This window comes from Ipomoea nil, unplaced genomic scaffold, assembly GCF_001879475.1.
Source record: "Ipomoea nil cultivar Tokyo-kokei standard unplaced genomic scaffold, Asagao_1.1 scaffold3199, whole genome shotgun sequence".
NCBI classification, from domain to species: Eukaryota; Viridiplantae; Streptophyta; class Magnoliopsida; order Solanales; family Convolvulaceae; genus Ipomoea; species Ipomoea nil.
The window spans coordinates 1,041,378-1,064,706 of record NW_017619627.1 but is presented as its reverse complement, the minus strand read 5'-3'; the positions used below and the strand labels follow the sequence as shown (position 1 = coordinate 1,064,706).

General features: G+C 37.4%; 6 protein-coding genes across 10 annotated transcripts; 2 read left to right on the top strand and 4 right to left on the bottom strand.

The window, feature by feature from the left end:
* Nucleotides 1-673: 673 nt before the first annotated feature.
* Nucleotides 674-1,390, top strand: LOC109168441. Its single transcript, XM_019317465.1, has one exon. The coding sequence runs from the start codon at nucleotides 674-676 to the stop codon at nucleotides 1,388-1,390; it is 717 nt and encodes a 238-aa protein (XP_019173010.1).
* A 1,463-nt stretch (nucleotides 1,391-2,853) lies between these two features.
* Nucleotides 2,854-3,258, bottom strand: LOC109168440. Its single transcript, XM_019317464.1, has one exon. It carries the CDS (start codon nucleotides 3,256-3,258, stop codon nucleotides 2,854-2,856), a length of 405 nt encoding a protein of 134 aa, XP_019173009.1.
* Nucleotides 3,259-8,496: 5,238 nt separating this feature from the next.
* On the bottom strand, nucleotides 8,497-9,260 carry LOC109168539 (60S ribosomal protein L26-1-like). Its single transcript, XM_019317593.1, has one exon. The coding sequence runs from the start codon at nucleotides 9,172-9,174 to the stop codon at nucleotides 8,725-8,727; it is 450 nt and encodes a 149-aa protein (XP_019173138.1). The 5' UTR covers nucleotides 9,175-9,260; the 3' UTR covers nucleotides 8,497-8,724.
* A 2,430-nt stretch (nucleotides 9,261-11,690) lies between these two features.
* Nucleotides 11,691-15,530, bottom strand: LOC109168574 (lipid phosphate phosphatase 2-like). Of its 4 annotated transcripts, XM_019317636.1 has the most exons (9): nucleotides 15,087-15,254; nucleotides 14,513-14,602; nucleotides 13,350-13,571; nucleotides 13,162-13,249; nucleotides 12,967-13,076; nucleotides 12,774-12,864; nucleotides 12,419-12,607; nucleotides 12,233-12,292; nucleotides 11,691-12,083 (listed from the first exon to the last, which is right to left on the bottom strand). In XM_019317636.1, exons 1-9 carry the CDS (start codon nucleotides 15,150-15,152, stop codon nucleotides 11,869-11,871), a joined length of 1,131 nt encoding a protein of 376 aa, XP_019173181.1. In that variant the 5' UTR covers nucleotides 15,153-15,254; the 3' UTR covers nucleotides 11,691-11,868. The 4 variants fall into 4 exon arrangements, 3 of the variants coding, with proteins under 3 accessions (XP_019173181.1, XP_019173182.1, XP_019173180.1); XR_002052103.1 differs by having other exon boundaries at nucleotides 12,379-12,607; nucleotides 12,774-13,076; nucleotides 15,087-15,260; XM_019317637.1 differs by lacking the exon at nucleotides 15,087-15,254 and adding an exon at nucleotides 15,387-15,530 and having other exon boundaries at nucleotides 12,774-13,076.
* A 1,836-nt stretch (nucleotides 15,531-17,366) lies between these two features.
* On the top strand, nucleotides 17,367-20,893 carry LOC109168531. Of its 2 annotated transcripts, XR_002052094.1 has the most exons (3): nucleotides 17,367-18,303; nucleotides 18,487-19,364; nucleotides 20,782-20,893. XR_002052094.1 is itself a non-coding variant. In XM_019317583.1 (2 exons), exons 1-2 carry the CDS (start codon nucleotides 17,498-17,500, stop codon nucleotides 19,289-19,291), a joined length of 1,611 nt encoding a protein of 536 aa, XP_019173128.1. In that variant the 5' UTR covers nucleotides 17,367-17,497; the 3' UTR covers nucleotides 19,292-19,705. The 2 variants fall into 2 exon arrangements, 1 of the variants encoding a protein (XP_019173128.1); XM_019317583.1 differs by lacking the exon at nucleotides 20,782-20,893 and having other exon boundaries at nucleotides 18,487-19,705.
* On the bottom strand, nucleotides 20,012-22,360 carry LOC109168530 (protein PLASTID MOVEMENT IMPAIRED 2). Its single transcript, XM_019317582.1, has 2 exons — nucleotides 21,916-22,360; nucleotides 20,012-21,835 (listed from the first exon to the last, which is right to left on the bottom strand). The coding sequence occupies exons 1-2, from the start codon at nucleotides 22,030-22,032 to the stop codon at nucleotides 20,171-20,173; spliced, it is 1,782 nt and encodes a 593-aa protein (XP_019173127.1). The 5' UTR covers nucleotides 22,033-22,360; the 3' UTR covers nucleotides 20,012-20,170.
* Between the last annotated feature and the right edge of the window lie 969 nt (nucleotides 22,361-23,329).

Sequence of the window (23,329 nt, the reverse complement as noted above, 5' to 3'; positions counted from 1 at the left end):
GTCGTTGGTGAGTATGTTATTGAAAGCCAAATATTTTCCCAATTGTGAATTTATGGAAGCAAGTTTGGGTGGAAATCCAAGTTATTTTTGGCGCAGCATTATGGCAGGGCAGGATGTTTTAAAGTGGGGGTTAGCGCGGAGAGTAGGCGATGGTCTTGACACCAAAATATGGGGTTGGGGCTGGCTGTTTAATTCAATAAACGCAGCACTAACTACTCCATGCATTGAAGAACTTAAGGAGGCGAGAGTGAGTGGTTTGATGACCGAACAAGGAGATTGGGATGAAGGCGTGATACGGGACTTATTTTGGGAGGAAGATGTACGCAAAATCTTATCAACACCTATCAACAATTCTATGAAGAACTCTTGGAGATGGGTTGGTGATATTCGAGGGTGCTACACAGTGAAACATGGGTATCGTTTACTTACTACTCCTACAATGAGGTTGCCTTCGGATGTTAATTTTCACTCGTGGAATCGCTTGTGGGCGATTCAAGTGCCCCCCAAAGTGAAGAATCTCCTTTGGAGGTGCGCATGAGGAGTGTTGCCAGTCCGTGAAAATTTGAAAACGAAGAGGGTATGGATCGGGGGAGGCTGCCCATTATGTGGCTTCCCATCTGAAACGGCAGAACACATCTTCTGTGAGTGTTCTTGGGCTAGAGGTTTGTGGGGTATGGAAGACGTTCTTCAAGGGCACTGCCTAGCGAGCTTCATGGACTCGATTCTGGGAGGTTCGGTTGTGGAGAGATCTGTTCATTTAGCTGCCGTCTTCTGGACCTTGTGGCAGGCGCGGAACGATGTTGTATGGCGGTGCTCATCGCTGTCGATGGAGAATCTAAAAGTGCAGGTTGTGCAATCTCAAACACTATGGAAAAATGCCCTCAGCGGCTTGAGCAGCCTGGCGAACAGGCAGAATAGCGTCATTCACTGGTCACCTCCTCCTCATAACGTCCTTAAATGCAATGTGGATGCGGCCATCTTCGCTGACGGAGCGAGCTACGGAGTGGTGGTTCGTGACCACTTCGGCAGTTTTGTTGCGGCTCGAAGCGGTTGGATTACATGCACACGGGAGCCGCTCATCGCCGAAGTCCTTGCGGCGTATGAATCTCTCAAATGGTTATCTGGGATGCAGCATAATCGTATTATTTTAGATTCTGATTGTTTACCTTTCTGTAATTCTTTCAATTCGCGTACGATAGATTATTCTTATGAGGGTTTGATTGTAAAGCAATGTTTGTCAATTGCTAGGGACATAGGGGACGTTAAAGTCCCCATCATGTCAGGAGATCAGCGAACCATGTGGCTCACGAACTTGCACGGGCAACTAGTTCTTCGTCTGTCTCCAAGTCGTGGGCTGTTATCCCACCTACTTGTATTGCGGATTTGTTAGTTCCTTAATGAAATTCGTTCAGTTTGGTTTCAAAAAAAAAAAAAAAGAATATATATATATATATATATATATATATATATATATATATATATATATATATATATACACACACACACACACACACATATACTAACTTTTGTGTGTGTGTGTGTGTGTGTGTGTGTGTGTGTGTGTGTGTGTGTGTGTGTGTGTGTGTAAGCTAGGCCTGTAGACCGAGCATGGTATATATAGACCTGGCCTATTTAGTTTAATAGGCTTTGAAATATGCTCAAGTCTAGCCTTTTTACTCAACAAGACAGGTCTATCTAGGCCTTAATTAGGCCAGGCCTTAGACCCCTACGAAGGCAAATTATATTGTGCGCCCTGGCACAAAACGACGTTCTTTTGTACCTTTTCGCATGTCTGCTGTTAATTCCTTAAAAAAAATTCATGTTTCGAATATACAAAATTGTATAATAGAATACACAGAATTTTATACCTCAAAACACAGAATTTTATAACTGAATACACATAGTCTTTTTTGAAAGGATAATACACATAATCTAACATAATATATAATATACATAAACTTTTAACATAATACACATAAACTCTTAACTCTTTCAAAAAAAAATCCATGTTTCGAATGTATACAGGATTATATAATAGAATGTACAAAATTTTATACATGAAAACACAGAATTTTATACCTGAAAACATAAAATTTTATAATTGAAAAGTCCTAGGTTTCGAATGTACAAAGTTATATAATAGAATGCACATAATTTTATACCTGAAATTAATAAAACAACGTAACGTCGTTTTGGGAGGTGCGGACGCACATTATTTTGTACGTCCGGGTGCACGGTATAACGATTGCCCTACGAAGGGACCTGGCCTATTCCCAACCTAAACAAGACCAAGTTTTTGAAAGCCTTGAGTTAAGAAAAAAATCAAGAGTGTAGTGTGCATTTCGCGCACCAACAACACCCAACGTGTGCATAAAAGACTTTCCCCTTTTTTTTTCATCTCAGTTTTCCTCTTCTTCTTCTTTTTCCCCTTTTCTACCTCTCTCACCTTCCATCACATCCTATTTGGCAAGCAAAAAAATCTAACAAAAATTTGTGCTATTATGAATGCTCTAATGAAGTTAATCAAGTTGGACTTCAAATGTTTGAATCTCTGGACTTAAGTCATCTCTTTTTACTAATTTCGTTGATAAGACTCGACGACTTTCTGAAAATCATATCAATTAAAGATTGGCGAAGAGAAACAAAACAAAAATCCAACACATACTAATCAAAAATTCAAAATTGCATCTGCACAAACATAAACAAATTCAATATATAGTTCAAGAAAACACAATGGCCCTCATGCCAGATTTTACCAACACCTCCTTCCAATCTTGGTTACTTTTGGAAAGATTGGCTAATCAAAGATATACCAATAAAAAAAATAAAAATAAAAAAAAAAACAGTACAGTTCTATTGCATGGGGTACAACTCCATTGAAGGCACCAAGGACTTGTAAATCTCATACATCAACCTGTTCTCAAACTCAGTTGTGGTATACCCCATCTTAGCCCCCCGACCTCTGCCGATTCTCTTCTGCTCAATCCCATTCCCGGCGCCGCCGCTAAGGTACCCGACGTTGCCGGCGAAGCTGAGCATCATCTTCACATATGCATTCTTGATCCTAGTCCACAGCTTCACCGGCGACAGCATCTTCCACCGCAGCCTCGGCACCGCCTTTATCCGCCATGACCGCTTAGACCCAAACCTCACCACCTTCACGCTCTTCCTCGTTCCCTCCACCCGGCTGTACTTCCGCCTCCTCAGCGCCCTCTTTATTGCCCCGTTGAACTTGAACGGATTCGAAAGCACTTCCATTCTCTTCTCCTTCAAAAGCTATACAAAAGATTAATCGAAATCTCAGGCTGGATGACACTTATCGGAACTAGAACGCCGGCCGCCGGAGGTTGTTGGATTGATATTGTGTGGTGGAGGGAATATGGGGTGTCCTGTATTTATATGAGGGGAAATGTGTTGGGATTACGTGATAAAGATAACATGTTTGTGAGTGTATTGTATGGTCTGATTGAGGTCAACAAAGCCGGTAAACAATTCAACCATGGACTACTACGACCGCCAATAATGTATGGAATAAATAGTTTAAGGTTTAGTATAGAAAATGTGATTCAAATTTATGGAAATGTGGTGCCACCTTCCTAATTAAAGCTCTTTGCCGTATATGCTTTGATTTTGGCATGAGAAATGAATTCAAGTGTAGAAATGTGTGAAGAAGTTTGACCATTTGACATATGAGTATGTAGTTATGGAAATAGTGGAAATTTTACTTGTTAATAAGGTCAAATATTTTTTTTTATAAATTCACTATTGACAATTATAGTTAAATTGAAAATTTTGTATTTAGACTTGTCAAATAAAATATATTATTTAGAAAAATTACGTTAACACACATCTCATTAGGATAAGTTGCACTAGATCAGAGCCCTATGTTTGAAGAGGTCCCTAAGCATCTACTATAGTGTGAGTTTTTTTTTTTTTTTTAATTCAGACCATGTAGGAATGAGAGAAAGGAGAGAGAAGTAACTTAGGGGAAAAAAAAAAAAGTAGTCAGGGTGGTTGCCAGTTCCAACAGATGCACCCATTAGGAGTTGTTGGTGTGCTAAACGTGCACCAGCTATTTGTTTTTTTTTTTTATAATCCATAATAATAAAGCCCCAAAAAACCCATGATTAGTATGTGTAGCATATTCGTTTTTCTCTCACACACAGTCACACCCTCTCTCCCCTCCATCTCACTCAAAAGATCAGAAAAAATCACAATAAACCCCTATTAAGATTGCTTTAAGTAAGTTTGTGGGGATGGAGTTTTTTTGAGTCAACAAATCCTTAGTTCTTCTTTGTATACTTTAACTTAATGTATTAAGAATTTTTTTCACTATGTTCCAAACCTATAAAATTATATTATCGATTCAAGGTGTAAGACATTACACTTTTCTCCATAATTTTTTCTTTGAACAAGGTATGAAACATTTGTTGGCTCTACATCTTGGCCCTGTTTGGTAAAATGTTAGCCTATAGGCCAATTTTGGCTTATTTGACCACTATTAATTGTTTGATTTAATTAAAATATCAATATAAATATTTAGTTAATTAGCTTTTTACAACTCCAAAATGCTAAAATTGAAAAAGCTACTCCAAGCAACTTTTTCAATTAGCTTGTTGAGAAAAAAAATTATACCAAACAGCTAACAGTTAATAACTAATTTACCAAACACTTTTTTTACAATCAGCTAATGTTATCAACTATTTATACCTTCTAATTAACACAATCAGCTAATAACTAACAGCTATCAGCAAACAGCCATTTTATCAAACAGGCCCTTGTATTTCTTTTCTCAATCTCTACATTATCTTTTTACTTACTTGAAAGAGTTTTCTTTCTAAAATTACTGCCTATCTCTATTTGCTAGTTTAGTTTATATAGTTCCAACATATATTCCAAGAATGAATAAACATGTAATAAACACCAATATCATATATGACGTGTAGCCGACCATCCAGGCTACATAAATCAAAAGTTGAAACTGTTTTTGGAAGTAGCTATCCTAGTGTTGCTTGCAGAAATTAAAAATAAATATTGTGAAAGTTGAACGTAGACGCTGGCGTCACACAAAAGTGGATTTCATCTAGAAGGCCCGACAACCAAATGTATTCAACCCGAATTCATGCCCGTCTTTAAGCGATTAGTCCAAGTTGGTTGCCCGCCCGCACGTGCCACGTGTCTTCTCGTTAATCCCGTGGCTAGCTGCCTCCATTTCTTTAATCAAGTTTGTACAGCATCTTAAGATTTCCTTAATACGAACAGAATCTTGTTTAATTCCTTATTATTTTTTAATATACACTAAAACTTGCTTCCAAATCAGCTAATATCTACCAAGCAACTATTGGAATGCAAAATATTTGGAAGTGAAAATATATTGCGAGAAATACAGAGTCTATTCAAGTTAGTTAAATAGTTAATTTTGTAATTATAAAATTTTAAATTTAACTCTTTATAAGAGCTATTTATTGGTAACTACTTATAGTGCACATTCAGACATCAATTTGAGGCTTTATCATAAATCAAAAAATAAATAAATACATAAAGTCGCATGTACAACAAACAAAGTGTCTTCTCCCATTGAATTCCCAACTCTAAGGGCCCTTCACATTCTGATCCGACAGAGCATGTCGGAGGATGTAAATTACGGTGCCCCGACAGAGCATGTAGGAGGATGTAAATCACAGTGACTCAATGGTTAAAAAGAAATCAGGTTCGATTCCCGGCAATAGCATTTTTATATATCCATAAATTCATAACTATATATCCATAAATTTATAACTATATATCCACAAATTCATAACTATATATCCACAGTGAATGAATGAAGTAAAAATCCACAATGAATGAACTAAATATCCACAATGAATGAACTAAATATCCACAATGATTGAACTACATATCCACAATGAATGAACTAAATATCCATAAATTCATAACTATATATCCATAAATTCATAACTATATATCCACAATGAATGAATGAACTAAATATCCACAACGAATGAACTAAATATCCACAATAAATGAACTAATTATCCATAAATTCATAGCTATATATCCAGAAATTCATAACTATATATCCAGAAATTCATAACTATATATCCACAATAATGCTATTGCCGAGAATCGAACCTGAATTTTTTTAAAATGAGACACGTGTTTTTAATCAAAACGACGTCGTTTTGCATCGTATGCACCATGCGCATGGTGCATTCAGTTGCACAGCATAACTATTGATTAAATGTTGGTTGGGCCTACAAATAAATAATTTGGTTGAATGATGGTAGAAAGTGGGCCTAATTATATAGAATGGTCTAATATATGTTAAAACGTTTCATATTCAACTATACAAGGATTTGACCATTTTATGAATTAATTTAAGATTTTGAGTACAAAAATATCACCTGAAATCATGTTAGGTCATAGTAAAATCAAGATTCAATAGGATTATGGGAGAGAAATCCGCCGCCCCCCCTCCCCCCTTCCCCTTTAAAAAAAAAAAAAAAAAAAAGTTAGTACAAGAGTCATGCTACTCTTGTACTTTTTTGGACCCTAACCTCCGAACCCCAAGACCGTCATTATCTCGTGAGTAGGGTTGATCACAGTTCGCTTTGAATCATACGATTCGAATCAAACCATCTATTGTAGAAATTGAACTAAAATCTAGAGCAATTTTATTTATTTTTGTTAAGAGTGACAATTTGGTATATTTAATCCATGGGCGGCTATATTAAATTGTTTGCGACATGGGATGGGAAGATAATATTATCAAAGGAGTTAATACCAATTGAATTTCCTTGACTATTATGATTTACTTAATAAGGTTATCTGTTTAATTTTTTGCATGATTAGTCTCATAACTACTAAAAATGTTATCTTGTTAGGTCCTTTGTTTGATTTTTCAATAATTATCCTTCAAAGGCAAGGATAAAGTCATCTTTCCAAGCTTTGAGACATTGAATCAGTTATGTTAATGTCAAAATAGAAGTTAAAATTCCCAAATCCATAGTCAATGGCATCATTTCACATTTTCCCTCATTCTTCTGGACTGAAATCAATGGTTGAAATCTCACTCTATTTTTCACCCAAGGGAAGCTTTTCACCTGATCCGTTTGTTTTGTTTTGAGGGTTGCAGCAGAATCGGTATCTCCTTTACAATTTTCCACATTTTTATCCAAAAGTTAAAACAAAAATACAATAAGTTGATAGTGTAGCATTTTCATTCTAGACTTTGACCGATAAGAAATTTTTCAAACACTCCCAAAGTAAAATTATATTGTGAAGTCAAGAGAAGGTGATAGACAAAGTTGAGTTATATTGTCACATTAAGAGATGGTTATAGACAGGTCAGCCGAAGTATGAAAACACTCAACTGATACTGTTATGAGACTTTCAGATGCAATACAAATCCATAAACATTCAGCACATCAAACATTAAACTGCACAATCAACATATCAAATTCTAAGCACGCATCGCAATCGCAATAGCAATAGCAAAGCCAAATGACAAATAGAATTGAGCTTCAACCAAGCATCCATAGCCAGCAAAATAGTTTGCAATGGCCAAACATCCATGGCAATAAGTTCTTTCCGTCATCAACCCTGCCAAGTTAGTCAGGTTCCTAACTTGGAAACCACAAGATTATAAATTCAACTCCTAATGAGACAAGTGTAGCCTATTGACCTTATTGATTTGAGCCGATTAGCTATAGGCATCCTAGACTAGTTTACCTCCTTATGGTCATTTGCTGACAAACATCGTAAGGCGAGGTTTACCCAATGCGGTAGTCGCTGCAACTTTTCCCTCATCACTCAAAAAAGTTCTTTCCATTGACAGTCTAAACAGTAAAACAGAATTGAAATGTTTTCCCTAGCAGAGCAGAGGTTTTTTGTTCAATTACTCTCTATACCTTACACCATAAAGCTGCAATTGCTAATCGCTGAAACCTATAGAGAGAGAGACACCGATAGGATAGTTCACCACCAAACAACTAAGAGTGAAACAATAAGCATAGTTCAAACAAGAACTCATCAACCATACTATAGAAAAGGATTCCCTGCTCATTCATACAATCTGCAATCCTAAATGCTGAGCTTCATCAAACAAAAATGGCAAAAACAAATACAGATGAGATGCTAATGCTCCAATGGCTGGCCCCATATCAATAAGTTATTGCCATAAGACTGGAAGGATCAACAAGGCAGTTTATAGTTTCTCTCTGGAGCTTGAGCCAAAGAAATCAATAACATTCAATTCAAATCAAACCCAATGTAAACAATCACTTTAAATTAGAGTCTCAACATTTGCCTTCCCAAATGCTTCAAAATGCCAGTCAACAACACAGCATTCTTGTCACATCCTAAAGCAGATTAGTACACTGATAAAAGCAAGACCAAGATTGAATTTTGGACATAGGACTACCATGTAATAAATCCATAAAAGAGCTTCTTTTGTTTTATCGAATTCCATGTTATCTAGATAATCAACTAAAGTTGGTAATAACATCAAACACATTATTGTAAACACAGATAATGGCATCAAATTTCAAATTTGATGCTACTACATTGAGAAAAAAGACACTAGAAACAGGTTCACTTCGATAAAAAATGTAAAAATTAAAAAGAAAGAAAGAAAAAAAATTAACCAGATACTCAAGGAACATACGGAATACTTTGTAGTTCAGATCATCGAAACAGCAAAGAAAACACATAGTATTATCAAATCTAATCAATAGATGAAGTTCCGGCGGCGGCGGCAACATCCTCAACGGTGAATTTGCCTTTGTCCTTACCGGCGGCTCTGCCTTTGGCCTTCCGGTCGAGCAAAGCCTTGCGATCCTTGTCCAGCTTCAGCTTGGTGACCACGACCTTGGACGGGTGGATACCCACGTTGACGGTCGAGCCATTGACCTTCTCCCGGGTGATCCGCTCGATATGGATGACCCATTTCTTACGGTACACCTGGACGACCTTCCCGTCGCGGCCCTTGTACGTCCCGCGCACCACCATAACCTCGTCGTCCTTCCGGACGGGGATTGAACGGACGTTGTACTTGTTCCGGAGGTCCGACGAGAGGGGCGCGCTCATCAGCACCCTGCGCACGCTGGACGGCGCGGTGAAGTGCGCCTTCCGGGACTTCCGGCGAGAGCTGGAAACGCGGGGGTTGTACTTCATTCTCTCCGATTTGGACGACGGCGGCGGAGGCGTTGAGGTTTAGCGCGGCTGATTGGGAATTAGGGATTACGCTGTGCGAATGAATGAGGCAAAACAAAGTAGAGGCTTTAGGGTTTCTGGTGAGCAACACAGTGGGCTTCAATTTGTCACCGGGCCTTGGCCCATATACTAAATGGACTTCGGTCTATCTTTTAAGTCACGGCTTTCTCACCAATTAAGCAATTAATTTTAGATTATGATATTTTAGGGGCTTGTTTGTAGGAGGTTCAACATGAGATTAAGTTAGCAAATAGTTATGGTACAAGGAGAATGGGTAAAGTGAGAAGAGGTTGGTAGGTTCACTACCTCTAAAGTATCATTCATATATTAAAAGTGTCCTTTTACAAACCATTAGACAACCATATAATCCCATGATGAATCACTAAACACTTGCTTTTAAAATCAGGTCAGAGTTGAACTCTAATTAATCGATAAAAAAAAAAAAAAAGATTTTTTTGCAAGTTTGAGACTTGTAACTTGGCTTGATAATTTGATATGATATCTAGTTGGTAAAATGACAAGATAAGACATCTTTTAAAATTTGATTGTTTTTTAGAAATTGATGAACTAATAAGACTAAGTTAATTCGGCAAACTGAGTAAGTTAGATGACGACTAATTGGCTATGTGTGGTGATTCCTTGGAGGCTTGCGAAGTGATAGTATAAGGCATCTCTGCAAACTGAGTAGCTTAGGCAGCTAATAGGTTGAGTTTTAAAAAAAAAATAAAAATCGGCGAAGTGACAAAATAACACAGCTTTGCGATCTGAGTAAGTTAGTTGATTAAGTAGCTAGGTGTGGTGATGTCTTGGAGGCCAAGATACAAGTAAGATTGTTCGATCTCAAAACCTCTAGGAGATTTAACCTAAAACGTTTGATTTCTCCAATATTAGACTCTTCGAGTTTGACCTAGTCAATCACATGTGCAGTTTGGGTCAATTGAAATGGGCCTAAGTTGTCGGCCCATTGGAATAACCTTAGTAGCCTTATCCCATATCCCAATGGATATAACTATATGATTGTCTTTACTTTTTAGATTGTCTTTTATCCCTAAGAGCATCAATCATGGAGCGTTATGCTTTGCATCCGTATGCACCATGCATGGTGGTGCATACGGATGCAAAAATGACGTCGTTTTGGAGTCTAACTTAAGAAAAAAAAATCAAAATTGCATAACTACACATCCATAACTTCACTACACATCCATAATTTCATAACTACACTTCCAGAATTGCATAACTTCCAGAATTGCATAACTATAATTCCAGAATTGCATAACTACACATCCATAACTTCATAACTACACTTCCAGAATTGCATAACTACACTTCCAGAATTGCATAACTAAAAAATCTAAAATGAATGAACTAAAAATGAATAACATAATGTTGTTGCTGGGAATCGAAACTGGTTTTTTTTTTTTAAGTAGGGCGCGCGTTTTATGCAAAACGACGTCGTTTTTGCATCCGTATGCACCATGCAGGGTGCATACGAATGCACAACATAATTTGCCATCAATAACAGTGAAGATATTTTGTAGGTTTTGAGAAGTTTTTGTAAGTGTGATTAGGAAAGAGAATATTGGAGGGGGGAAAAAATAAAACAAAACTGATTAAAAAAAAAAAGTCACTGTCAGCGCCCCTGACGTGCCCAACTGGCACGTGCAGTGCATGCACCGCTAGGTGCACTTGTGACACCGCATGCACCGCTAGGCGCACCTATTTTCTCAGTGGGGCCCACTTTTCTGCCATTATCCCCTCTCTTGCAGATGATCCTCAACTATCTCTCTCTCTCTCCGTCAACATGACATTTTTCTTAGAAACTGTGCATTATCCACAATTATGAATGGTCTAAAAAGGATATTACTTCAAAGTGACTTGTAAAAAAAGGAAAAAAAATAAAACAAAACTGATAAAAAAAAAAAGTCACTGTCAGCGCCCCTAACGCGCCCAACTGGCGCGTGCAGTGCATGCATCGCTGGGCGCACCTATTTTCTCAGTGGGATTCACTTTTCTGTCATTGCAGATGCTACTCAACTCTCTTTCTCTCCGTCAACATGCCATTTTTCTTAGAAACACATTATCGACAAATATGAATGGCCTAAAAAGGATATTATTTCAAAGTGACTTGTAAACAAAATATTTTTAATTCTTTTTAAAACCATGATATATTGCAAGCTTGCAATAAATATAAAAGCTTTGCAAAATGACTTGTAAAAGTGGACCTAGGGGTTGTTTGGTTGGATGTAATTGTAATTCAATTACAGCCTAATTCTTTAGCCACCTAAATTACATTGTGTTTTGTTGGAGAGAATTGCAATTCAACTGAATTGCAATTCTTCATTTTGTTGAATTGCAATTCATATCCTTCTCATATGAATTGCAATTCAATAGGAGAAGGAAAGAGAAAATGAAAGAAAATGATTTTTTTACCTTTGCTTCTTATTATTATTATTAGTATTATTATTGAACAAAGGATATAATGCGTCAAAATTGGGGATTTATTTCAAACTCAATACCCAACTCTGCACGATGAGTGTTTGTTAAAATGCATCAGCTAGTTACCAATAACGTAACAAAAATATTCTGTACAAAATCATACTCCATAAATGCTAATTCTCAAAAATCTGAGCTATTTAACTAGAACTCTAGAAGTAGTCAAGAATGCCTTCTTCCACCAGACTCCATATCCTCTGGGTGTGAGTGACAATCGTCAGCCAAAGCAATCTCCATGAATGCTTGTCCTTCTGCTTCATCACCTCTTTTAGTTTCTTGATTGTCAACTCCAGCCTCTAAGCTCCCTGCGCCATTGTTGGCCGGAGTAGTTCTATCACACTCATCCATAGCCCGGAAATATGCATACGTCGCCCACCCTACAAGTACAAAAAGGGAAGCTCCAAATTCGCTACAATTTTATATCTTGCATTATTTTGTTTGATTCGCGACAGTTTTATAACGCGCAATCTTCAAAAAATTCAATTAGTAAATGACTTATAAAGGGATGGATGATGTTAAGGCATACCTCGAACATGATGTGGGGGTGGGAAGAACTGTAAGTAGCAAAACAAGGCAACTACAGAACCTGCAAAACAGTAAAAGCCCGTGAACGTGATCTAAGAAATGCATCAAATCCAACTTTCTTCTTCTGTTAGAGAAATGATTTCCGACTATATTTAGTACACGCAAATCAGATTCTAGTAGCACAAACCAAGTAAGCCTCCAGCAAACACGTCTTGCCAGTGGTGCCTGTAGTCATCCACTCGAGAAACCCCAACGAGAGCTGCCGCTATAAGAGGAAGCCAAACTAAACAGAGTTTTGCAACATGACCCCGGCGGTCAAATACTTTTATCTTCCCCGCTAAATACAGTGACAGAAATCCAAGACCAGCAAATGACACTGCAAAACCTAGAAGTTAGCAATTCCGCTGCGTGCACGGGAACACACACATTATAATTAATTTATTAGCAAAGTATCATTCAAAATACAAGCTCCTATTGTTTAGAATACACAAAAGTGTATATAGGTATAGCTGCTTGGTAAAGTCTCTTATTACTGCACTTACAGGAAGTGTGCCCACTTGGAAAACTCTTATGCCCCTCCACTATGACATTTTTTGCACCACTGCATATAACATTTCCCCATTTATCATAAACCTGTAAGGCCATTACAATTAAGTAGATCCTGTTAAGAGTAAAAACCAAAGAGGAGGAAACATTGAAAATAAGACCACGAAAAGCAATCCTATTGTAGCTCACATCCTTCCCATCTGGAAAACAACGCCAAAAGAAGTCTGGTCTAGGCCGACCAACTGCATCTTTTATGGAATCTGTGATAACAGCTGTCCCCAGAGTAGAGAATAAGAGCCCTGCAAGAAAACAGCACTCACCAAAGGTTATAATTCAAATGACAGAATTTGCAAAAGACTGAAAGTATAAGTCAGATTTAGTTACCTAGTATTGCATGATGAAGATCATAGACATCTCTTCGGTAAAAATAGAATAGCAGAAAGATGAAAATTGGCAACACAACTGCATAAATCTAAATAACATTTTGAACAAGTTAAACATGTTAATTGCTTGAGCAAAAAGTGACTCACTATTCACTAATAGTAGCAACATTAGTCAAGCAGTAAACTCACAGGCACAGCCCAGAAAGGAACAGTATTACTCTTAAGTGGATACTTGAGATCATCCATCATATCTTTCCCAACAAAACGATAAAATGGATGAATAAAATTCAGAGCAGCTATAATCCCAGCAAGAAGCAGCAGAATCAGCCAGTCATGCTTATGTGTCCTTGCCACTTTGACTCCATGAGACCTTAGAGTATGTGATCCAAGCTGGACTTCCCTCATTGCTGTCTGTTAAAGATATATTTTATTTTCTGTTGGTATTTAGACGATAGAATGAACCCAACAACTCTTTACAAAAGGCTAAACATGTAGATCAAACAAATGAATCTTAGTTATATAATCAAATTAAACAAGTGGCATCTGCAAAAAGAAATGCATTTTCCAAAAACATTCCTGTTATATGCATTACAAGTGCAGTTATCGTAGAAATAGGGATTAGAAAGAAGCATGTTTTTGGCAACATGAATAACATTCCATAAAACATATGCTCCCATTCATTCTCAGGTATCTAAATCTAGCAAATTAAGCAGTTCCAAATTACTTTCTTCAGTTTCTCAGATATTTAAGATGGTGACATGAAATACAATGTGGTTCATCATCCTCCTCCTACTATTAACTACTCCGTAATTACCAATCTGTGGCGGGAAATATACTTCTGAAAGTTAAAGTGAATGCTCTAATATGAAGCAACCTTGTTTCAATAAGACCAGTTTCAGCAAATAAGTCATTATTCAGGAATTCTCAAAAAAAAAAAAAAAAAAAAAAAAAAAAAGTCATTATTCAGGAGAAAGAATGACTCACTATGACACCCCCATTATAATGGAAAGTGCATATCAATAATTAATCTCACAGCTACATTAAATACATAGCAAAAGCAGTAATTACGTTTCATAAGACCAAAACAGTCATAAAGCTATTAAATACTGCAAAATGAAATGACAACATGTTTTATGGTATTTAGGTTGCAGCAGCATCTGTAAACTCAAACATTTTTAATAAATGATCAAAGAAAAAATAGAATATATATATATATATATATATATATACACACACACACACTCTTTCGAAACAAAAATTTTATTGTCTCAAGTACAGTGATCAAGATTATGCTCAATAAGATCAACATAATTTATTAATTAAAACAAAAAAAGGGACCAAGTCACTTATACCTTCTTATTGTGTGTTATCAATGGCAAATAAGGGTGAGAAAACGAATCACCACCACCATTAGAAGTCCTCAATCTTTGATCTGTCAACCCCTACAGAAACCCCAAAATATCAATCTTGAGCAAGGATGACAAATTACTGATATTGTCATAAACTGATTAGAAAAGTTTGAGTATCCAAAAAATTAAGGTAGTCGAAGCTAAAAGGGAGTCTTGATTCAGGTTAGGGTTGCTAGTTATTTAAATTGGTACTACAAGCCATGATTGAATATTAATCACAAAAAAGTTAGTTGAATAATTGTACCAAAATTACAACTAAATACCAAAATCATGAACCATACTGGCTTCATCACGATTGGCTTTCAACACAACTAAATGCCAAAACAATTGCATTAATAAATGCATACACTGCAATTAAACTGCACCCAATTTAGAGAGCTCAAACCAGTGAGCCGGTCAAATTCATGAAAACTGTAGAACAATTTCTCTCTCTCTCTCTCTATACACACACAAAATACAGAGAAGCATACATATAATAATGGTGTTAGTATCCATGAATCGGCGGAGAGCTCCATACCTGACCCCGGGAAAACCAACTGAAATTCTCAAGACAAAAGACGGATCTCAAACGGCACCAAGACATGGATGAAACAGAACTCCAGAAAAACAATAATCAGAACAAATCAACGAATTTACAGGTTAAGAAAAACGATGAAGAACCCGGATTCCAAAGTCCAGGAATTAAAAATATATATACTCCGTACATCACAGTGATAAAGCACATCCCACATGCCAGTACAAAACGTCATGTCAGTTAGGTATCCCCACACCAAGTCAATATCCACTGCACAGTAATACGTAAAAGTGTAAAACGTACCCTTAACGAAGCCAAGAAAGCTGGAAAAAATTAATGGCGGATCCTTCCAGTGTTGTTGTTGTTGTTTTTTTTTTTTTTTTTACCACAATCGAAAGCGATTATAGGAGAAAAAATGTAGCCTATAAAACGTTTACAGTTCAAGCAGAGGGTTTAGGTGGAGAAATGAAATAGAATCATTCAGGCTCAGTTTGGGAGAGTGAAATTAGAACTGTAACAATTAAACCGGAATAATAGTTATTACAAATATTTATTTAGAAAAAATTGAAAAATAATGATGATGGAGTGTTTGGTAAATAGCTCTTAACTATTGAGGTAATGAGTTTGAGTAGTTGATAATATTATATTGTAAAAAGATGTTTGGTAAATTAATTATTAACTAAGATTACATGTAAAATGAATTTCTAAAAAATCTAATTGAAAAAGTTGTTTTGAACAGTTTTTTGAATTTTAACGTTTTGAAACAATAAATTGTTATAAAAAAACTAATTAATTAAACACTTATATTAGTTGTTTAATTAAATTTAACAATTAATAATAATCAAATAAGTCAAAATTGACTAATAAACTAACTATGTTACCAAACAGGACTAATAATAATATTTTATGTGTCCGATTTGATTCAAATCCAGAGTATTAAATTTATGTTCTACCTACTTGGTAGTTGGTACTCACATATATATAATTTTATTAGTATTATGTATAAATTTCTCTTTCATAGTATAATGGGTCGTCTTTCGAAGATGCTCCAAAATCATGAATTCATGAGGATGCCTTGTGCACATGGCCACCTATCACTCAATGGATATTTTAAAAATTTAGATAGAAATGAAAGGAATAACAAAGAATGATAAATTATAAATTATATAAAACGTTACAATGATGTTATAATTATTATTTGTTTTTCACAAAATTTGTAGTTAAGAGTTTAACGCAATATGGTGGCATATAGAATTTATGAAATTCAGCCTACAAATAAAGTCATCTAATATGATGAAAATGAATGTGTAAAATTTTGCATCACGATCAATATTAACAAGTTCACATTAGTTTTTTTTTTTTTTTTTCTTTTGTATACCCAGGATTTTTACCGTCGAATACAGTGACTAATCTCCTCGCTGGATTGTAGACTCTTCTTTTGGGTGAGACAGTTGATCTGGAGATTTAAGACTGCTTTATTCCCAAAGCTAAAGTTTACATTACTAATCTCTTCCTAACAATTTCTAAGATGCTTCTATCGGGCAAGAATGAATCTCAAGAGTCTTTGAACATCCCCCGAGTAATAATCATAATTGAATACTAAGTGATCACAATACCCAATTACCTTGATTTACGGGAAAACATGCAGCAGTGCAGCACTATCTGTGTGGGCGTGTGTAGGTTATGTGTGAAACCTAACTTGTGATCTTAGCCAACAGTACAAAAAACCAAATTATCCTATGTTATCTCTAATGGACCAATATAAGCATTTTTCATTGAAAGTAAAACTTAAAATTTTATAATTACCCAATTAATTATCCTATCAACTTAGTTGAGTACTCGGGTTACCCAAAAACAAATAGTTAATACTCGATCTTGATAATTATTGAATTGCAATAGAGATTGCTTGAGCACAACGAAGACTAATAACACCATTTAGATATTATGGTCCTCCCATATCCTACTCTAGATTTCAAAAGGAATCTTTCAATACTTGTAATAATGTAATCAAATCAAATAACATAACTAAGTTACAATAAAATAAAAGACAACAAATAAAGTAGAAAATTAACATTATAAATTAATTTCATTGCCATATCTTATGAATTAAAGAAATCAAGAACTAAACGTCCAAATGATTTTCATAACTATTCATAATAATAATATTTTAAAAACAAATTAGTTTGCTTTATAAAACTAAGGGTTTTAAGGATATCATATTTTATTAAATTTATTAAATTGTATTATTAAGAAAGAAATTCTTGACTCAGCAGCAAAACATAGATAGAAAGCAACAGGTTGCCCAACTAACTTATCCCTCCACTATAATCTGAGTATTTATGTAACCGCCGTGGCCCCCAACAGCGTAGTAACCGCCCCCAAAAAGTCAGTCTGCGCCACCATTTTCGGCTGAAATGGACCCACCGCTCCCCGCCATGGCGGCCTCACTCGTCGACGCGCAACCGCTCACGGCGCTCTCAGCCTCCGCCGCCAAGATCCGCCTTATGTGCAGCTACGGCGGCCACATAGCGCACCGCCCACGCTGCAAGTCCCTGTGCTATGTCGGAGGCGAAACCCGCGTGGTCGCCGTTGACCGCCGCACCACCGCCGCTTCACTCTCTCCCCTCGTCGCCCACCTCTCGCGCGTTCTCTACAACAACCGGCCGTTTCACCTCAAGTACCAGCTCCCCAACGAGGAGCTGGATTCCCTCGTCTCCGTCACTTCCGATGAGGACTTCCAGAACATGCTCGAGGAGTACGACCGCATCTCCTCGTCCGCGTCTGATACGCCTTCTCGCATCCGATTGTTCCTCTTTCCTGATTCGCTAGGCTCGGCACTCCTCGACCCGAAAGGCGACTCCTGGTTCTCCGATGCTTTGAACAATTCCACAATTGTTAGGAAGGGCCAGTCTACTGATTCCGGTCCGCCCCCTGGATTGATGGGCCTTGATACTGTTGTTGGCTCCGACTTACTCTCTGTCGAGGGTCAAGCGGAGAGTTTGAGTAACAGTGGAGGTGGGGGCGGAGATGCTAAGCATGGATTGGAACTTGGTGGTTTGTTGCAGGAATCCTTGGTTTTGGAGACCAGTTCTTCGTTTGGCTCTACTAATTCTTCGATTTCAATGTCGAATTTGCCGGCGATTGGAGTTCACGGCGAGGAGAATGGTTTCAATTTGCTGGAAAAGAGGCTCAGAGTCCCCTCTTCGGCTTCTATTGAAAGGTACTATTTCGATATGATCTGATTGCTATTGAGTACTAAGTTTTGCTAATACTTAGGTTTAGGGTTTTAATTGCAGTCTCGTAGTATTGAAAATTAAAGTACTTTAGCATGCTGAAAGCTGAATTAATATCTATAAATAATGGATATCTATTAGAGCTTTGGCTTATTCATTGAACTTTACAGTGATATTAGTGTTGGAAGTGTTGGTTTTCAATCCAAACCATCAACATACCAAGAGCCATTTATTCAAGTTGTGTCTGGAGCAACAAGCTGCACTATCGACCCAGAAAGTCCCATCTCGAATGCTTCGAATTTGTTTCAGACGCAAAAAATGGTTCAGGTTCCTGCATATCAAGTCTCCCAGCAGTCAGATGGGAAGGCACAACATCATGGGGTGCAGTATGTTCATGGAGGTCCCTACTACATGCCTCAATATACTACGACTCCATTGCCATTGTCATCTTGCTATCCAGTGTATCAGGTTCCCGTGCAGCAGAGCCCATATACATTGAGTCAGCAATACCCAATTTACTTTGTTCCTGTGCACCCAACTCCGTCTATAAATATGTCAATGCAGTGTAGCGTAAATGATACTGCAACTATTTCTCCCAATCGACCCATACTGCATCCACAAGGACATGTTATCCCTCCGCCAACAGCTCAAAAGGATTTCCCGAGTGCTCAACAAGTACCTGACTCATCTGCAAAAGTTTACAGGACCATCCCGATATCAACTGTTCCTGTTAGTGCACCTTCCACTCAAGGTCAACAGCAGTTTGTCGGTCATCTTGAGGCACAATTTAGCTCCCAGCCTGTTTCTTCAACATCAGTTTCAGTGACTAATTATTCTGATGAGTTTGATGATGACCTTTCCTACGCTCAAATATATAAGAGTCAGCTGCCAGCTCCAGCATTTATCTCTCAGTGTCAAACCATTACAAAGGGGCAACAGTACTCTTATAAGAGTCCTCAATGCAGCAATACGTAAATAGCATGACAACCAAGGCCACATGGCTTCCTCAGTGAGGTCAACAGGCTATCACTAGAAGAACAAAATTTTGGTATGGGTGTGATTATTTTTCTTTTCTTTTCAACATTATAGTCTTCACCTTTCAGTATATTGTTATTTTTTTCCTTGTCTTACTCCCTTTGTCTATTTGTTTATTTTTTGTTCTTTCTCAACCCTCTCCCTCCCCTATCTCCATTACAGTCAAAACAGTTGTAATTTATTTTTCTACCAGTTAGTGTGGGAATTTAGTTTATTTCTAAGGCTTGCTTCGTCTTCATGTCAACTGTTGTAAGTTTTCTGTTTGTGAGTATTCAATACACAGGGTGGTTGTAAGTTCTAACGTCAACACAACATTATGAATTGAGTCAATATACAGATTCTGGATGTATATAATTTTTTTCTTGCCTTGTATTATTTATAAATGTGATGTAGAGAGTTTTTGGTACACGGGAAGTGAAGCTATTTTTTCTACACAAAAGTGATATGATTATAGCAAGAAAAAAAAGGGCAGTTCTTGTTAGTTAGAATTGAGAAAGTGTTGTCTTGCCTCTTAAATCTTAACCACTGTTGTAAAGATCAATGGTTTCTTGAATGTGTGGGGCGATTTGCAGGTGATTACTCTTCTGCTGACTTGGTTTAAAACCGGAAAACTATAAAGAAGACTCCTAAGGCAGGAATCTAATTACTGAGAAGGCTTGGAATCCTGCAAACTTTTTTCTTCATTCTACTAGTTTAGCAGAGCCAAATCTGGAAAACAAGAACTTCATTAGATATAAGCTATTTTTTTTTTTTTTTTTTCTGGGTTGTCTGTAAGAGAAATGTTTTGTTCTCTTTACCCACAAGGATTAGAATATATGGTCACATGTTACTCTCAGAGCTCCTGCCACCAAAAAATTTGGCGATTTTTGGCAATACCTTTCTTCTCCCTGTAACTGTGAAGGAGGTTGATCTATGTGTGAGCCTAAATGCTGGAGATGCAGACTTTCGGTACTTTGATCGTCTGCCTGGTGTCAGCTTTCCGCTTGTGCTCATTGATTTTCGTTGTGAGTTTTCCCACTTTTGCAGCTCTCTTTCGACCATAGCTGTTGCAGAGAGTGAACGCTCTTCCTCTGCCTTAAGCTCTTGTGTTTCCTTCTGAATCATCTCTGTTCTCATTAAGATTTCCTTTTCACTTGCTTCCAAAGCTTTGACCCAAGCCTCAGCTGCTGCAACTTTCTTATCTGCAATTTCTTCTGCCATAGCTGCACGCCCTGTTAAGTATTCATATTCAAATGTTGAGATTATTATCTTGGAGCTCTTCTTAGAAGCTCTATTTCTTATTGTCTTTTCTACAACAGCTCTTAGATTTTCCAGTGCTATCCCTTCTGATGACTTAACATTCTTAAGCTCTTGTATTGCAGCTTGGAGTTTGTCCTCAGCCAAGTCTGTTTCAGAATTCGTTTTCTGAATTTCTTCCTTAACTTTTGCAGTTTCTTCCATGGCAGCAACTCTTTCGTTCTTGGCAGCCTCGACTCCTGCCTTTAGTTGCTCAAGAGTGAGGGATAAATTTGAGGCGATGGAGTTGGCTTTTTCTTCAGATGCAGATGCAGCCTCCAGCTTGGCTTTCGCTCTAAGGAGCTTCGCGTTCAGGTTCTGAATTGTTACATCCCCCTTCTCGTTTTTCTTCTTGCATTGAGCCTTTTCTTCTGATACGCGCTTTAGCTCATTTCTTATGTCATCCATGGAAGCCATGCACTTGAAGCCTTCTTCCTTAACAGAAGCTAATGCCCTCTTTGCTGCTTCAAGTTCCTTGTTGATTGACTCCAATTCCGCGGATTCCTTTTCCTCGAGATTAGGCTTAGCATTTCTCTGAATACTTTTATCCATTTCCCTCACTTGTTTCAGTTCACTCTCTAAGATCTTGGCATCCAAATTTGCAGCAGAAAGTGCTGTTTCAAGCTTTACAGCTCTGTCAGTCTGTTGGATCAAACCATTAATCTTCTCCCTCATCTTCTCTATCAGAACAGAGTGTTTCTTGGCTTCTTCTGCTCTCTGAGCTTCAATGGCTCTGCACTCTTTAATGGCTTCAATTCGAGCCAACTCAACAACCACAATCTCTTCATTGATCTCCTCGATCTCCCTCTGTAAACCCTCAATTGTACTTGAACAATACTGCATTTTTGAGCCTGAACCACTCACTTCTTCCACAGCCCTCCTTTTTTCCTCTGAAACTGCAGCCATATCTTGCTTGAGTTTATTCATTTCTCGCTTCGCGTCTCCCAATTCCTTCATCACTTTCGCGTACCCATTGTAGTCTGTCTTCCCAAAACTCGCTCCCCCGGTTTTCGCCTTCTTCAGTTTCTCCATGTCCGCAGCCCGGAGCTTTAGCCTTGAATTCAGTTCTTCAATCCTTGCTGACAAATCTTTCACTGTCTTCTTCGCATCTGAGAGCTCGGTTTCTGCTTGGGATTTCACACTCTCTGCAACTCTTCTGCTCTCGCTGAACCGCCCCGCGTCTCTTCTCGCCACGTGAAGCTTTCTTATCTGCAGGCAACGCTGGATTAATACAGCCCAGCAAGGAATCTGGGAAGATGAAGAAACAAAAAAGTTGAGAAAACACAGACCTCTGAAGAATTTATATGGGATTTCTCGAGTGCAGTGTTGCCTTCAAGAATCCTTTCTCCGTACATATCAATGGCTGCTTTCACTGACCCAAATCTCCCTCTACCCTCCATCATCATCACGAGAAATGAACCTTGTGCTGCCAAATCTGAAGATGAGAGGAACAAAGAAGCATAACATTAACATTTTCAGGACATGATATTTGTGGGCATTAATTAAGGATGTGGTGCGTTTGGTTGTGATGTTGGAGTTGAGTTCGATAGGAGGCCACGAAATATTTGATAATGCGGGAGATGGTTGGTTGGTTGTTATTTGATGCAAAGAACAGCCAAGATTCTTCTCGGGTTTGTGCATTGAAAGCGTGGACCCCATGCCCAAATGGTCAGCATTCAAGAATAGTGTATATATTTTCTCGACATAAGAAATTTGTCCTATGCATATATTGTATTTTGTTTGGTTAATTATCCAATTAAAATGTTTTTTATTTGATAATTGGGTAATATTATGTTGGATAATTAATTTTTTTTTTATAATACTTTTGTCTACCCTGAGTCCATCTTAGGATACATTGGTAAGGGCTATTATGCCATAGATCTGTGTCCACCTTGCAAAGTAGATACATGTCCAATACGAGGTCATTATGCAATTCAAGGGCAAATTATATTGTGCATCCGTATGCACCCTGCATGGTGCATACAGATGCAAAAACGACGTCGTTTTGCATAAAACGCGCGCCCTACTTAAAAAAAATCAGTTTCGATTCCCAGCAACAACATTATTTATTCATTTTTAGTTCATTCATTTTGGATTTTTTAGTTATGAAATTCTGGAAGTGTAGTTATGCAATTTTGGAAGTGTAGTTATGCAATTCTGCATGTGTAATTATGAAGTTATGGATGTGTAGTTATGCAATTCTGGAATTATAGTTATGCAATTCTGGAAGTGTAGTTATGCAATTCTGGATGTGTAGTTATGCAATTCTGGAAGTGTAGTTATGCAATTCTGGATGTATACTTATGAAATTATGGATGTGTAGTTATGCAATTTTGATTTTTTTTTTTTTTTTTTTTTTTTTTTTTTTTTTTTTTTTTTTTAAGTTAGAAGCCAAAACGACGTCGTTTTTGCATACGTATGCACCATGCATGGTGCATACGGATGCACAGCATAACGCTCCCAATTCGGGAGTAACGGTGCCTTAGTGGTATCATTTTCTCTCTACCATTCAGAATTTTTTTTTTCTCTAAAATTGTCAAAAGAATTCAGCAACATAAAAAATTGTACTGTTACGTAACCGTGAATATAGAGTTCTGCAGTTGTGAATATAGAGTTAAAGAGTTATGAATATAGAGTTTAAAAATTATGAACATAGAGTTCTATAATTATGAACATAAAGTTATGAAATTGTGAATATGGAGT